Consider the following 17,850-nt stretch of genomic DNA (forward strand, 5'->3'; position numbering starts at 1 on the left):
AATTTCTGAATTTTAAATTTTAGTTTAGTTTTAAATCAAAATATTTAAAATACAAGTGCTTTTTAAAAAATATATTATTTCAAACAGATTTTCAAAAACCCCCAGAATTTTAGATTTGATCTTTTCTATTTCTATATCTGTATAATATTATAAGGAAAACAAAAATGTTGAAATATGAACATCTAAACAGAACTTATATGCTAAAAAGGAACCCCATGAATTATAAAGTTAATCCCATATAATCTGCATAATTCCTACCAGTTCAAGAAGTCTGCCCCTTTGTGATTTTAGTTTTTTCATCTAGAGAGTACCAGGAAAGCAAGCATGTGTACATATAAATAGTCTCAATTTTCTTATTACTTGTGTATGTATAAATTGTCTCAATTCTCTAATTACTCCATTCTATGATCAACCTTTACACAGCTGCTTTTATGCCACCCAACCGTACCCGACCCCTCCCTCCTCCCTTTTAAGAGGTCACATGGGCCAGTGAGAAGCACCACCTCTGTCAGGCCAGATATAGCTCAAGGTCATGGGGGAAGCAAATGCCCACTACACACACTTCTCCCTTTTTCTCTAAATAAGAAGGTTCTAAACCTAATACAAAACTATATACAATGAGAACAATTATCAAGGATTGTCCAGGAGAAAGAAAGGGTCATAACATAAACAAAAATGGAACTACAACTAACAAGAACAATGCCAAGTAAGAAACACACACTAAATGTCCAGGCAAATAACATAAATGAATCTGATAGCCGTACTACCCTGAAGGGTGTAAGTCTTAGATATGAGAAGAGAGTAACTGTGGCTATCTAGTCTCTGACCCCATCAAAGATCTGAGAAGGAAAATAATATTACCCGAGTAAGCAGGGAAGTGCAAACAAGTGACTTCCACAAGGTTTAAGAAATGACAGACGCAGCTGGCAGCCTGGACAGTTACCCAAAGTCTCTGCAACATTGGGGCAACAAACTCTGGCTATAGGCCTAGAATATCTGACAGACCTTCCAGAAGCAGAGAAGTTTGAAAGACTAACCTACACTGTCTTGGCAAGGTACAACAGTCACTTTTCCTCATATCCTGCTTTTCCAGACTGGACAGCATGCTACTGTCAGCAGTTGAGGCAAGGGCAGTCCTTTGCCCAACAGGCCAGCCTTGCCAAGAAGAAAATAAGCTCCAAAAGGAGTGTCTCTGGTACCTGCTATTCTCTTGGGAGTAGCTCTGTGCTTCCAGGATCAATCCTGTCTCATGGCAACAAAATTATAAATTACTGAAACATTTAAATGCCATATTCTGTAGGTTTTTGAAGTGTTTGAAGATCACCTATTTATGTGGAGTACATTTCTGTGCACCTAGAGAACCTAACTAACATAACTCTAAGTATGACAAACATGGGTGACTATTCACCTGTAATTCTTAATAACCTATGTAGCTTAACAACTAAAGCTTCACATTATAAAAACAACAATATTCAAAAATCTGTATAGCATAAGGACAATTATCTCTAAATTGTAACAATATATAAAAATATCTTGATCAGAGGTAGAAATGTACAGTGCAATATGACAAAATATATCCTTAATTTGTATCAATATACAAAACACTTTAAGCAGAAGTAGAAACATACACACAGTATGACATAAATAATTTTATATTTGTGCACGAAAACACTGTAAGTAGAAACAGGAACATACACAACATGACAAATATAATTTTGAATTTGTATCACTATACAAATTATCTTAGGAATATAAAAATACTTTTACATATGTATCAATATACAAGAATCTATACCAATGTGAACTGTCTAAAACTAATAGTTGCTAAAATAGTTTACAAGTAGATACACTAATGTGCTATCTATTCCCCCCTCTTTTTTTTTCAAAAGAGATCCGGAGTCTAAACTCATTGTTCCACCCCCAACCCTATTACAACTTATAACCAATGCCTATCAGGTGACAATAACTCTGAGAAAACAAAATCTGTTGGGAGAGGGCTAGTCATTTTCTTAGAATTTCTTCCTGCTGTCTAGCAGGTAATGTTACCTCTATGGGATTCTGTAAAAAACTAAAACAATGATTAAACCTTATGAGGACTAGCTATTAACATTTGTAGCCAGTCTCTGAGTACTGGGTAAGGCTTATCTGAAGTTCTGTCTAGAGTGTTGTACGAAGGTGGACCATCTCAGCTAGCCACTTTGGAATTGTCTTGAGCAGTTAATAGTCCAAAGCCGATCTTTGAGTAGTGTTTATTAGTTCAATGTATCATTATGAACCAGGCAGAATCATTGTTGTGGGGCCCCATCTTCATTCTGGAGACTTCAGAGATTTGTTAGGAAAATTTATTGTTCACCATGGAAAACTTAAACATTAATATCAAAATGGAAAGTTTAAATTTTAAGATGGATAGTTATCCAAAGAGTCAAAAATAAGTATGAGGAGAAATAGAATTTTGGGGAGATAACAGAGTTTTGACAATAGTCTCAAGATTTTTGGTTACCTTCTGTGCCACACAGGTGGCTCTTCTGATGTGAGACAGAAACTCTGAATTTTTCTTTTCTTGGCATGCTTGGATTTAGAGGAGAGACCCATGCTCCAACTCCAAAGCCAGCTTTGGTTTTTAATTGAGTCAGACCTACAACTTTTCTGAGAAGTCAAGAGATATAGATGTTTAAGTAGTGAGATTTTTGCCATTCAGAGAAAATTAGTAGCATAGGCCAGATTTCTCTTTGCTTGGTAATTTTTTCTAGATAGTTTCCCCATCTTTTTCAGATTCCTAGATATCCAAGGTCTTTTGATTTCTTGAAGGTGGGTATCTCTATTTTCCTCTAAAGACAAAAAAAGGAACGGAATCCTGCCCCAACCCTTATTTGTTGAGTTTTCCTTCTGACTTGTCACTTTTGACTGGACAGTCATGTAGTCTGCAGGGATATATCCAGTGGCTTCTGCCTCTGGTATGAAATACAGGCCAGGTTCTTCTGTCTCATTCAGTCTCATATTTAAGAGACAGCTCTCTTTAGAGGCCGTATTTTGCATACAGAATAACAGAGAGAACAGCTCAAAGCCTGGTCCGAGTCACCCATCCTGCAGAAGGAAGGGTGACCTGGAGCTGCCTGAAGAGGATTTCTCAGAGGAAGTCACTGCTGGAGGGTGCCGGAACTTTCCTCTTGACTCTTAAGAGTCATGTAGAGTGTTGACATGCTTGCTTAAAGCTGTTACCACTAAATTAATTATTTTAAAAAGTGACTGGAATTAAACATAATTCCACTGTTATTACTGCCTATTTATATCATGCCTTTTCTCCAAGGAGACTAAGGTGATTAAGAAACTCCAAATTAGCTAAAAGTAATTGAATCACAGCCTTACTCTAGTTTTATTCGTTTCTCTCTGGTCTGGGTTAACCACGAATAGACGTTATTTAAGAAAGAAAGGCAACTGGAGACGTCTGCTAATGAAAAGCAAGATGATTTTCAGCACAGTATAATGCCCATGGTAGCCCTGGCCTCACAGAGGACAGTATGTATAGGAGTGTGGCCAGAGCATTCACACAAACCCAGACACTCCTGCTGCATAACACCAGTGCTCCAGTTTCCCTTTGCAGGGAGAGCCCACAGGCCTAGCCAGGTGGTAGTAGACCAACATTCTACTTTAAACTCTGAACTTTACACTGCTTTGTAATGAGGCACTGATATCCATGCTGCAAGTACTGAAGGAAACTAATTCTCCCTATCCCAGAAGCTACTGATCACCAATAGCTCTTCAGCAGTGGGCAAGACTCCCTGATGACCTTCCCCTTCCATGCTGTGAGTTTACAAACTTGAGCTTACAAACATCTTGGGCATCATGTCACAACTACTGTGAGTTCATATGTGCATCCATTCTGTTGTGTCTGGAAAATACTGCTTTGTTGAAGTCATCTACTGCCTCTGGCTCTTACAATCTCCTTACCCCCTCTTCTGAAATATCCCTGAGTTATGGAAGAAGGGGGTGTGTTATAGATGTCCCATTCAGGACTAAATATGCTATAGTATCTTATTGTCTGCACCTTGACAAATTGTAAATCTATGTGATATTCACCATCTCTACAAAGAGAAACTTCTCTGATGAGTGTTGAGTGATGTACTAATCTGTGAGTATAGCAGTAACTCATTAAGAATTGGTTTAATACTATTTCCATTATCATAATAGTAGTAGTAGATTCTCCCCAAGGGCCCATCTAGACAGAGGTTCTTGGCCCTGAATATGGTGTGAGGTATGGGTTCTATCTTACAGAGTTGACATTAAATCAAATCATAAAGTATTTGGTTACTGCCATAACATTCTGCCATTATTGTACTGGTGAGCATATCTTGTCATACCAGTCATTGTTATAGCTTGCGAAATTTATAGGCAAGTGAATCTAGGACTATTTTCTCTAAGAAAGATAGAGTTGAAGCTTGATATCCCCATAGTCTATGATTCAAAGATGTAGTGTTTTACAACAGTAGCTTTAGCAGCTACTACCCAGCAGCAACGAATAAGTGTTCCTTTCCTTATATCCATGACAGCATTTGACATCTGGGTAACATCATTCTTACTGGGTAACATAAAATCTCAAAACAGCTTAATTTTCATTTCCTTGATGGCTAAGAATGTTGAGCAATTAATAAAATATTACTCAGCTATTTATAGTTTATAGTTTGAAACTCCTGTCTAGTACCAAGCCCCATTTTTTAAAACTAGGTTGATTGTTCTCTTGATGTTTAGATTTTTAAAATTCTTTGTACACTCTTGATACTAACCTTCTGTCAGATGTGTAGCAAATACAAAAAGTTATAATTAAAAAATAACTTGGAGATATTTCTTTATTTTCTATTTTCTGGAATAAATACTGGTGTTAGTTCTTTGGAAGTCTGGTAACTGCACTGAATACATATGGCCCTAGATTTTTTTTTTCTTCAGGAAAAAAATTTTAATTGCTTTTATTTCATTGGATGTTTTCCAGTCCAATCTGCTAGTATGTGTCCTTTAATTGGGGAATTGAGACCATTAATAATGAGGGTTATTACTGAACAGTCTGTATCATTCCTATGGTTTTGTTGCTTTCGTGTTTTATTATACCTGTTTTGGTGAAATGCTCTGGGATTGATTGTTCCTCTGCTCTCCTGGGTGTGTTTAGCCTTCTCTTGAGAACTAAGTGACCCTCTGCAGCTTGTTTCCAGCAGGAAATGCTCAGTCCCTTGTATGTCCTAAGCTCCATGAGGTGGAAGCTGAAATGGGAGGTAGGGTGAACACTTGGTGTAACGTGTGACTACTGTTATGGCTGACCTTCACTCTCAACTCGGTAGAGTTTAGAATCACCATAGAAACACACCCCTAGGTTTGTCTAGGAGGAAGTTTAACAAAGGAAGGAAAAGCCACCTTGACTGTGGGAGGCTGCATCCCATGGGCCGGTGTGCTAGAATGACTGGAAAGGATGACCTCTGATGAGTTTCATTCGGAGTATTTCCCCTACTGTTCCGTGTACCCTTCCCCCATGGGATGTTTATTAATATCCCAAGAAAGCAGGGTTCCTCATAACAGTGTGGGAAACGCTAGCCCAAGATGTCTGCATCTCTCTTCCATCACCTAACTCCTTTAAATTACAGTTTTCAGACCAAAACAGTAAAAAATGTCTTAGATAGGAGGAGGTGCCAATCCTATTTTCTTGTCAAGCACAGCAAGATGTATGGGAGGAAACTTCATTTTCATTTCCGATGACCTTAGCTAGCGTTTTCCGGTGGCGGACGTGGTGGCACAGCAGTTATTCCTGAGTACCCTCAATGGTAAAAGGTGACACCCTGACCTACCTGACAGGAGTGTCCCGCTCTGCCAGACTAAAACGTCACGGCTAATGCACACGGCCAGTTCTAACAGCCTCACATATATTAGGAATTTGAAGTTAGTGCGGTTCACAAATTAAATTCCTCCTTGGCAGGCCAGTGCATGAGCTCAATGGTTAAAGTATTGCCTTGTAAGCCCGAGCCCAGGAGTTCCACACTGGATTCCACAACAGGAGGGAAGCAAGTCTGGCAAGTTGTCCTCTGACCCCGGCATACATGGTATGGTGCATGTTGTACTGTCTCTCTACCCCTCACACATGAACACACAACAGAAAGACATTCTCCCTTAGAGTTATGAACACAAAAAGAGCAGCATGGGATTAAGAAAATGCAAGATAAATCTTAAAAGCAAAAATGTAGCATTCCAGGTGTCCTGAAGAGAACTCATTAACATGAAGCTGATTACAAATGAAGACAGCCCAGAACAGCTACCCTGAGGAAGGAAATACCACCCAGGAGTGTTGTATTATGGGAGCACCTGCCCTTAATGGCATTTCAAACTCATCTTTCAGAACATCAGATTTATTACTGGACTGAGGGAAAAGCGGAAACAAAATAAATCAATGACTAGTTCCAAGATGGGACAAAAGGGTCTTTGGTTTGTTTGTTTGTTTTGTTTAACCACATGCATGGCCAGAACATCCATGTGAGGCTAATTGAGGCTCACTCCTTAGGGAGTTCATGTTTATCTGACTGAGGAAAGTGTCTCTGAACCCTGCTCTCTACACAGTGACACAATACAAACCCTTCAAGGACAACAGAGCCAGGGAGACAAGCCTCCAACACGAGCATATAACGCACGACCCAGGGAAGAACAGGCCAGCAATCTCTGCTTATGTCTTTCCCCCATGGGCAGAGCAAAGAGGACTCACCACGTCATAGGTCGTTACAATCTTCTTCAGAACCTCAGGCACGATGGCCTGCAGCTCCATGGTGGGGTAGGGCTCACTAAGATTCAAGACCACCAGTGGGGTGTTGTCAGGCCCTAGGAACCGAGGTGACACAGCCACCATGCACTGCATGAGGTTGGCCACCGAGGAGAGGCCACACAACTCCTTGAATGATACCACTGCGTTCTGCAAAATAAAAAAGAGATAATTAACTAAAAACTAAATGGCTAAGCATACCTGTGAAGGAGCTTTCCTTAAATAATTTGAAACAGGAAGACCCAGGGGTTTCTTTGTTTGTTTTGTTTTGTTTTTTTTTATTGATACAGGGTTTTTCTTAGTAGTGTTGACTGTCCTGAACTAACTCTATAGACCAGGCAGGCCTTGAACTCAGAGATCCACCTGCCCCTGCCTCCCAAGTACAGGGATTATAGGGATGAAGACCCATTTGTCATCTGGATATTTGAAGCAGGAAGATAAACATTTAATTTAGATCCTTTGAGGTAGAAAGATACAACTTTTAACCTGGGTCAACACTTTGCTGGAATTCTATGTAAAGGGCACGGGAGAAGGAAGCTTTTTCTCTCTCTCGCCCATTTCTTCATGATTCTAGTGTATACACATGGCCAGCTGGGACATGCAGTCTAGGGGACTAGGGAACAAATACTGGATTCCTGGGCCTTCCTGTGGTAGGTACCCACTGTTAGACTCACTGGACCACAGCCTGTAAGCCACCCTAAAAACTCCCATCTATACATGTATGTGGCAAGTATGTATACATATGTAAAGGGGATTTATATATAAATACCCATTTTTTTCCAAGTCATAGTATGAGTGCAGAGTGTGACTCTAGGCATGTCTGTGCCCCGTGGACAGAGCAGGTGGCCAGAAGGAGCAGATCTACAGAACTAGGCTCCTAATAATCCATGTTCTGGAAACAAGTTTGAATTTAAACATTTCACTTTTATTAATATTGCTTTAGACATGGCCGCCAAGCTATGCATCATCATTGTTCAAAATCATTTTGTGACCAGGTACAGAACTGAATTATTGTGATGTCGAAAACGTGCTCCCCCAAGAAGTCTGTTTTTCTTCACAGCCCTGCATCTCTCACAGTAGCCTGTGTTTCCCCTGTCTCCCACCGCCCGCCCCTCACTGTAGCACAAGTCCTCTGAGGGCAGGCTGCCATCTACTGGTCCCCACCACTCTGGCAGGCAGCCTGAGGATGCGCAGCAGGCTCTCAGTAAGCACCACTACAGATGGCTCTGTGGGGTCAGGACAGGGGAGCCCAGAGGGACTTATGTCCCATACGCACACCAACAGCCACAGGCAGGGGACAATGTGGCTTATTTGGAACCGAGGATTTGCCAACATGCATGCACCCTCAACAACGAGAAACTCTTCCAGTTTGGGTTATGCTTTGACCTTGCAAGAAAGACAATGAAACTGTTCTTATTACAGTGAGAGTGTTTCCTGGGTTAGCATTTACTGCTAATGCCATTTTTTAATAAATAGTGGCTTAAGGGCAAACAGTGATGGGAGAGATGACTCAATGGTTAAGAGCACCGCTGCTCTTCCCAAGGACCTGAGTTCGATTCCTAGCACTCCCATGGCAGCTCACAGCTGTCTGTAACTCTAGTTCCAGGGACTCTGACAGCCTCTTTCTGGGCTCTGTGTATACCAGGCATGCATGTGGTCATAGATAAACATTCAGGCAAAACACTCATACATATAAAATAAAATCTTTTTGAAAAATAAAGAAACATTTTGTAATACCTACCACACAGAACATGACTCATTAATGCTATGGATTCTCTGTAAAGGAGGCCCAGGGTTTAGCCCTGCATTACTCACCAATCCTACTATACAGCTAGATGTGTGGCCATCCTTAACCAGGTACACAGTTCCTAAGTGATTGCTCTGAAAGGTGTTATTTTAGAACACATTATCATCTTAAGGCTTTCATAAATACATTTACCATAAACATTTTATGTAAATAATTATGTGTCCTCTAAAATCAAAAGAACACTGGCTCATTTCAAAGTTTCCAAACACTAGAGCTCCATAAGAAAGATCTGGAATACATCCCTTTACTTTAACTCATTACCTTTTGATAGGTCATCAATTTGTGTTCCATCTAAGAAATCATAATATTCCACAACATCAGAGATTCCCATGTACACTGTGTTTAAAAAAAAAAAAAACATAGCTCTGAACTGGTCCTAAGAGGACCATGGGTAAGCAGCTTGGGAGTCAGCAACAAGACCAGTTTACTCTAGCATGCAATCGGTATTTCAGTAACTGCAGCTTGGGAAGTTTAAATGATGAGGAATGAGGCTGGTAGTAAGCATTCTGACAACCAGTTGCAATTTACCAAGTATTTAAAATTCAATATACTACAGCAAAAATAACCATCTACAAATCACAGACATGCAAGTAGAAATCTAAACACAAACACACACCTGCATGTTCTCTCGCAGGTCTGTGGCATCCCGTATGGGGGGCTGGGCATTTTTGAACACCTCATCTACGGTTTTAATCCACAGTGTTCTCAGAGATGCATATTCCCGGGACTTCTTCCCTTTCCTCACGGAAAGGCCCCTTTTATGGGGCTTCCCTCCTCCTCTTCGGTTAGTAATAGCCACATGGACAAACAAAGAAGCATGGGCAAGGACTTCTCCAGTCAGGGACTGCAGGGGGACGTGGCGGTAGCCCGTCTGTAAACATTCAAAGGGAATCGTGTACTGGCCAATAAACTCATCCCCAATGTAGTCATCATCCAGCACTACGAAGCGCACCATGGCCAGTTCAGGGAGGTTGATTTGAAATTCAAAGCTTTCATCAAAAATGGGCGCATCTCCATTCTGGTTCACGGTTTTCGTCCTTTGCTCGGCACAGTCAGCGGGGATTCCGTGGATTTCCACATACACGTAAGGATCCACCACGTCACCTTTGGCACCTGACCCTTTGGGCTTGGGGAAGTTCTGGCCACTGATAATTTTGATATGCAGCAGCTGAGGCGAGACTCCGGGGACAGAGTCCTTCGTGTTGGCACTGAAGAAGGAGACTTCCTCTCTCATGATGGCTGGTCGGAGAACGTAGCCACAATTTCCATTCTGCCGGAACCAGCCGATGTTGAGGTCCATCATTAGTCCCGGAGTCTGAAAGTTCATGGCTACAATCTGACACCCACATTTCCAAAAATCTTGAGGGTTCATGTTACTAGAGTCAATTCTCATGGGACTAGGGAAGACCCTGGCAAGAAAGCGCTTGTTGTAATTGACAAAGTCCCCAGGGTTCTCGTTGGCGTATTTGCTAGCAAGCACTTCATTGAACGAACACACTTCCCAGTACTTCTGTGCCTGAAATGACACCTGAAATTCCCTGAACTGGACTGACTTACAGATGCTCACCAGCTCAGACAGCTCTTTGCAAAGTTGAAAGCGCTTCACGGGCAGCTGGCTGGGCTGTTCCACAATCTCCTTCCCCATCCTCTGAGACATCTCTGCCCCTTCGTCTTCATCAGTCACATCTCCTTCCACTCCTGAGCAGTTTGAAGACAGCTTCTTTGCTTTGATTAGTATTTTCCCTTTCAGGACGTCTGGGGACGGGAGGTAGGACTCCTCCATGTTGGGGGAGGTTGTGTACAGCTTGTCTCCTAAAATTTTCTTCATGTGCTGAACCATCACTCTCTGTTGTTTAATAGAGCAGTGGTTTTCTAGACATAAGATGAGTGGATACTCAGATGCAAAGAACGCATACTTGTTAATAATGTCGATGACGCTGCGGAAGACTATCTGGGAGGTCATGGTATGGCCTGTGTAAATCACAGGCTCATTGTCTGGCCCATCCCACACATCTAATTCTACACTCCTGCAACCCATCTTAAGGGCGCGGATGTACCCTGTGATGTCAGAGGGGCCTCGGAACTGGTCCTCTATCAAGTATGTGTTATGGGAAGAGTTTATGAAGTAATGAGACAGTGGCTGCTTCATATCCTGACAGACCTTCTTATGCTCTGGGTCAAATATGTAACAATCAGGTGACATCAGGTAATTAGTGAACCCATCTATGGAGAGACAACCTTTCTCCTGCCCTTCTTTGGATGGCTCATATTTGTGAATAATTTCAAGACTTACCTCCTCATTTATATGGGCTACACCCTGTTCTGCCTCAAGAAACATCATAAGGTCCTTGGTATCAAGGACTTCTTTATTGCTTGAAAACTGAACTAAAAGGAAGTAAATTTCAGGTCTAGTACACAGTTCATGAAAAACCTCAATAAATTCTTCTTTTGTGACTTCAGTGCCTGCCTTATCCTTTGATTTATGCAACTCTTTGAACTTAAGCTCAATTTTGCTTGTTTTTAAACCAGGATTGAGGTTTCTTATACATTGCACAGCATTACACAGGGTTATGTGTCCAAGATTGTCTACATCTATTTCACTAAACATTTGTGAAACCCAAGAAGTCCTCATGTTGTCCTGGCTACTTTCTAACATATCGAGTGTGTGTTTCCCATAAGAAATCAGGTATCGGAGTCCCGTCACCCAGATGTTTGCAACATCTGCAGAATTGGCAACCAAATCAAGTGACTCATAATTCTCTCCATATATGACTGAAAATGCGCAATCCTCAGATATCTGCTCAGAAATGCCATTGCTGCGGAATATATCTGTGTTTTTCCCCGTTCTCACTTCCTTGATAGACTTGATATCAATCTTGGCTTTCTCAGAATCCTTCTTAGAAGGCTCCCACCTCAGGCTTTGCATGTCGGCATCCAGCAAAAAATACCGATGGTAAATCCTGGAGTTGGAGCGAACCTTTTTGAGTTCGGAACCCTCAACCATTGAGTTGATGCAGTCACTTGCACTGCTGATCTTCTTCTCTGTGGGCATGCTGCTGAAGGACACCGTCTTCTTCCGCTCTCTCTTCTGTTTCGTGCCATCCTGGGGGGAGAAAGGTGTGTTAGCATAACAGAAACACAGGTGCTCATGGTCAGACGGATTTAAAGAGAACTCCCTGAAAAAGTGTGTACTATGACTTCCTATTCTGACTCTTGTGATAAATGACAGATGTTCACCTCTAAAGCTCAGAAGAGCCTTACAGACTTTGGTCTAATGCTAACTAACAGGCAAGAAAAATACTGCTAATAACTGCACGAATGCTTGTCAAGAGTCTCTCAGTCACAGAAAGCAGAGCCTTATTTGCAGATCTGGCTACACGATTTTCAGGAAAGACAGGACTCCTTTGCTCACAGAATACCAAGGGCTCCACAGCATCAAGAGAAGAACGTTAAGCCGAGCACAGCACGCATCTGCATGTGGGGCCTTTGCATCCTGGACTTGTACGTGTGGAAACAGATCTGCATCAGCATCCCACAGGCTAAGCGCTACAAGCCCCCAAATTACCTATTTACTTGAGAAAATGCAGATTCCTGCGCCTTTGGAATCAGTCTAGGAATGGAAGCAGGGAGCTGTGTTCAGGCAGCACCCCAAGGTTAGGTGCAGAGAGAGAGACTAAAGCCTGAAAGACATTTTCTAGCCACTTGGATTCACTGGTATGTTTTGAGTATTTTATTTCTCAACTCTATATATGACCAGGCTAGAAATGGCTAAGCCTGAACCCACAGAGTCTATGTTAAATGGATAGACAGGGCTTGTCATGGTCCTGCAAACTTCAGGTGCACAGAGATTACTGTCAGTCATGTTGGGCATTGGAGGAATTACAAATCACAGCTGGGATGCATCTAAAACCACAGAGATGGAGTTATTAAAATCTGCTGGGGTGCATCCTCATGCTGCTGCCCAGGAACCTCCAATATAAATATGGGTTACGGTGCTCCCCAAGGAAAGCTTCAGGGAGCACCTCTTTCTAAAGGAGTTGCATCCACCGCTTTCCTGCAAAATTCAACATATTCACACTTAGGAGCTGACACTCACATTCACTGTGTATTTCAAACCTTTCCCATACAGATAGATTATCTGAGAGGGAGAAAAAGCAGAAAAGACTGCAGATATCTTTGGTGATCTAAGCTTAAGAGACAGCATTGCTTCCAGGACGTGTATGACATCTGGGATACATTTTTTGGCAACTTAACTGTATTCATAAATAAGGAACAGAATAGGAACAGGGGTATTGAACTTTATTAACAAAAAAGGAAAAAAATCTAATCATGTAAACACATGCAAAGGCAGTTAGTTCTACTTTTCCTGCTATGCACAGACTCTGTGCAAATAAAATCTCAGTTTAAAAAAGCTATTGTTATTCTATATCTGAAACTTAAAACCATTCTTACTTTTTGATTATCTATACTTCCAAAAGCAATTTGCAGAGGGTAACTAAACCTAATCTTTAAATTATATGGGTACCATTTACCTCAAAGTTTTAAAATGAGCCATGGAGGGTTTTGTGCTCTGAGATACAAAGTAAAACATAAAGCCACCAGGCATTATATTTCTTTATAACTATATCATCAGAATGATAAACTACAAAAGAGGTAAAATCTGTGGTAACTGCATCGGTAAGATTTATTGTACCTTAGTTATTCCAAGTCCCTAAAGCATAGGTTGTACTTTTTTTTAAGTTGGCATGAAATCAGATTTGTAGTCAGCTGTGAAACAAATGTATAAATTTCCTATTTGTCAGAACAAAATGCATCTTTGCCTCTAAAAAGACACATTTTCCTTTAATAAGGGCAACATGCTAATTTAGTAAGGGGATTTCATAAGCTATAAATTACACCTCAAAGTGCTACTGGTAAAATGAAGTCATGAGGATAAATGGAGGTGTTTATCCACCGATCCATTAAAAATATATAGTATTTCCTCAGCATTTTCCATATTTTACCTCCCATTCCTATACTGATTAATAATTTATTGCTACAAATTCTAATTTGCTACAAAAGACACATTTCACATTCATGATGTTCTTAGTTATCAAGGAGAGGACTAGACAGTTAAGATCCTAAACAGAGTACATAAAGCACACGCATGTATTCACACCAGTGTGTAGGACAGGAAGTAGCTGCAACACTCTACTGTGCTTTACAAATACTGCCAGGCTCTGACTGGTGATTTCCGGTCACTGAATGCCACTTGAAATAATGGCAGCAAGGACACTCTTTACTAGTCTTCCCTCCCTATCGTGTCATCAAAGCTAGCTTGTCTTCTCCATAACAAGACCCGAATGGAAACATTGTTTCTCCTTCCTCACTAGCAGATAATGCCTCTAGGAGCCACAGGAGAATGCAAGCTTGCTAACTAATGTTACAACTTCCTTCCCCAACGCTCCTGGGTTGGGTTAGAAGCTTGACCCTGAGCGGCAATACTGGGAGGCCACACCTTGGGGAGGTGACTGGGTCTCGAGGGCTTTGACCCTATGAAGGATTGATTATTCCATTTACAGGCTCATAACCACTTAGAACATCTGAGGTGGTGAGACCTTTCCAAGGCGGAGTCTCCTTAGAGGAAGTGGGTCACTGACAGCATGCCCTTGAGCTAGGCTTGGCGGCACATGCCTTAGTTCCAGCACTCTGGGGGCGGAAGCAGATGGATCTACTTGAGTTCCAGGCCAACCTGGTCTACAAAGTGAGTTCCAGAACAGCCAGAGCTACATGGAGAACCTTGTCTCAAAATAAATAAAAACATAAATAAATTAAGTGTGTGTGTGTGTGTGTGTGTGTGTGTGTGTGTGTGTGTGTGTGTGTGTAAGAAAGAAAGCATGCCCTTGAAGAGTGCTCCTTGACCCTGGTCTACTTTCTGCTTCCTGGCTGCCATGAGGCGAGTGGCTGCTCCACATGCTCCCAGCCATGTTAATCCACCTTACAGGAGGGTCACAAAAATGAAGACAAGTTACTGAGGACTGCAGCCTCTTAAACTATTAGCCAAAATAAATGGTTTCTCCTTTTAAGTTGTTTCACTTAGCTGTTTGGTCAACAAGGAGGAGAACAGGTGTGAACTTGATCTCTGTATCGTCAGTTGATCAGATTTCCTGGCTGGGAGAAACAGGTGGACATGTTGCCAAGACATGTATACAGCTGGGTTGCCTACAGCCTCGGCAGGGTACCTGAGCAGGGGGAGGAGGCCGAGGGTGAGGCGGCAGAAGACCACTCTTCAAGCCACCTAGCTCACTGACTCTACCCTGCCCTGCTTACTTCAACTTGGCAGAGTTGGAGTCAATTCTGTGTGTGTTTCTTAATACAAGTGGGATTAAATAGAATATTGGAAAGGACTCAAAGTAAATGTGCCATCATACAGGTGGTCTTTTTAGCTTGTTTGTTTAAGATTTTTAACTACAAAACTAAGTGAATCTGGCATGCATTAACCTTCTAAAACCACAGAAGAATTTAACTTTCTCAATGCCTCAAATAGTTTTAAGAATATTAAAACCTGAGCTGGCTAGTGCAAGCCCTCACCACCTAACACTGTGGAGAGGAGAACAAGACAATGAAAACTTGTGAGGTGATACACGTTCCTGCTACAGGACACTGCCTAACAGCAAGAGGGGAGGCACCCAAAAGGCCTGGACTAGGAGAGCAATGATTTCCTAGAGAGCTTACACCCTAACAACTTGGAAACCTTGTATTTCTTTATAAAGAACCATAAAAAAATTAAAGATTCCTTTAGACATACATGAACTTATTTATGGAACAGCAACTTTGTATCAAGAATGATTTTCAGGACAGCAATGAATTAGGAAGAGGCTAAGGAAATGCCTGTACCACAGCAAAACTCAGGGAAAATAGAAGTCTTCATAGGACTCACACCAAGCATTAAAAGTGTAGAGTGGAAAACCATGGGCACGGGCAGCATGTCTTTCCCACTGGATGTCCCGTCCCTTTCCAAGTGATTTGCTGCTGATGAGTGAAATCGCTGCATCACTCCGCAGGACCAATAGCCTAGCAGAACAGTGAAAGAGTCTACGTAGTGAAGTAGGTGTGCGGGCAGCGGACCCCAGGACGGAGTGAGGGTGAAGCCCGAAAACAAGTCAGCCCTAATGCTTGTGTTTGTCTAGGTCGAAGCTGTTTCATTTGGATTAGAAGGAACATGGAAGAAAGGAGCTTATCTGGGAAGTCTGGATTAGCTGAGAAACACCATACTAAAGAAATGTCTGTCTTTTTAAAAACTAATAAAGCAAAACAAAAACAATCAACAAGAAAGAACTTGAGGTCCATCGACAAGCACAGCTCAACGCCAACAATTCTGAAGTGGAAGAAGGAAGCATGCTAGCCTGGCAGGTCGCCTAGGAGAGGTTTTTAGACATCTTTAAAACTGGATGTAGTTGCTAAGATGCAGGAGGGGAGGAAGAGCTCGGCAAGTCACTGTGAAGGTCACTGGATCAGTCAGATGAAGTGAGGAAGGACAGGACAATCTGGGCAAAGACTAGGTATGGTCAAATGCTGATTCTGGCTCATGTGTCAAGACCCGTAATTCCAAGTATCAAAAAGTTACACAGCCCAGAGAGTAAGAGACGTTGACACACTCTGCCCTAAAAAGGATGTCTTCATCAAATGCCTGCCTTCAGAGCACAAGGAAACCCACCGAAGAAGAGCAGAAAAAGTATAACAAAAGTATCAACAAAAGATGTCCTCTAAATCAACATGATCAAAGGTGGATGATGGATAGTGCTGGAGAGCATCTCCACAAATAGATGGAGGTTGGAAGAAATGGTTCAAGGGAAATGCTATTTCAAAAACTCAAAATCTTCTGAGATGATTCCTTTGATACGCTAATAAGAAGACTAAACACAGAGAAGGAAAGAATCCATGAACTTGAAAACAATTCAGTAAAACTACTCAAATGAAAACATGAAGAGAAAAGAGAAAAAAAATTTAACAACACACAAATAATCACAGAGCATCTAAGAGACGTTTTCTGTCACGTGAAAGCAAGACCTGGGCAAGAAAGACAAGGCTGAAGAAGTAGGGGCCAGTGTCCTGGGATTTTGTAAAATTAGAGCAAGCAGATCAAACACACACAACTTGATATATCAGAACCAAACAACTCAGAGTCTCATAGGAGAAATGTTTTGAGACAACAAAGGAAAGTTACACACACAGAAGCGCAAATACAGACAGATGATCTTTATAACGAGTCACACATTGTCTACTTACAAATGTGTGACAGTTTTATGGGAACAATCACTTCTTTTCAAGGACTGTAGTCTCTGAAGCGCTCTGTCTTTTCAAAGGCAGAGGTGTCCCTGAGCAGGGGTCAGCCTCTGAGACTGCCAGTTCACTTCAGTACTTCCTACAGGACAAACCCATCCCCCTTCCTCTGGGAGGTGGAGGACCATGCACTAAGAGCAAATGATTTACAGGGTGAAGAAAAGAATCATTGCTCCCTAGGAGAACATGCCAACCTCACTTAACATTAGAGTGAAGGCAAACAGTGCTTCCTACATATTAGCTGTGCCTCAGTGTTCCCACAAGTACAACAGACCTCAAAGTAATATGCATCCCTCTCAACTAATGTAAAGCAGCTACTGCATAGAGCTGTTAGGATAAAATTAGTTCATACCTGAGAGACGCTTTAAATACTGCCTGGAAGTTTGCATAGCCGACATTAGATTCTGTGAAATATATTCTAGGCTGAGGTGAGTTCTTCTTAAGAGACAAGCAAATCAAAATAGCACTGTGAATTAGTAACTGTAATAGTCTGACCACCTAGGTTTTGCAAATGACTTCCTCTGGCTACTGCTGAAGGCTACTGAAGGCAACCACACAGCTTGTGGGTGTGGCCGCCAGAGGCCCTCTCAATCAAGGACTTCCAAAGGCATGCTTTTGCATCTCCCTCCAGGGGACAAATAAACAAAGCATTTAGCAGAGCCTTGAGTTAATTTCATCAATTACTGAGGCCATGGTGGTGTACATGTAATTTACTCTCAACAATTTAATGTCTATATAAATTACCACATATAAAATGGAAATGTGAAGCAAAGGTCATCAGAAAACTCCAATGACCTCACTCAGAGCAGTTTGTGGCCAGACTTCTTCAGATGCCTGCTTGTGTTTCACCTTCATGACAATTCCTGTGTCGATTAACCTACAGTGGTCAACTCTAAGGAAGAAAGCAATTCACAATTTCTGTGACTTGACACGT

At 41.7% G+C, this 17,850-nt stretch overlaps 1 protein-coding gene across 1 annotated transcript in view; it reads right to left on the bottom strand.

Annotated features, from left to right (window-relative positions):
• Plcl2 (phospholipase C like 2) overlaps nt 1–17,850 on the bottom strand; it is a 144,780-nt gene that overhangs the window by 40,631 nt on the left and 86,299 nt on the right. The window contains exons 2-3 of the mRNA XM_051204188.1: nt 9,211–11,697; nt 6,734–6,937 (exon numbers count right to left, since the gene is read on the bottom strand). Of these exons, the coding sequence (XP_051060145.1) occupies nt 6,734–6,937; nt 9,211–11,697 (2,691 nt within the window). The remainder of the gene's footprint in view (nt 1–6,733; nt 6,938–9,210; nt 11,698–17,850) is intronic.

The sequence above is a fragment of the Phodopus roborovskii genome, unplaced genomic scaffold (assembly GCF_943737965.1).
Source record: "Phodopus roborovskii unplaced genomic scaffold, PHOROB, whole genome shotgun sequence".
Lineage (NCBI taxonomy): Eukaryota > Metazoa > Chordata > Mammalia > Rodentia > Cricetidae > Phodopus > Phodopus roborovskii.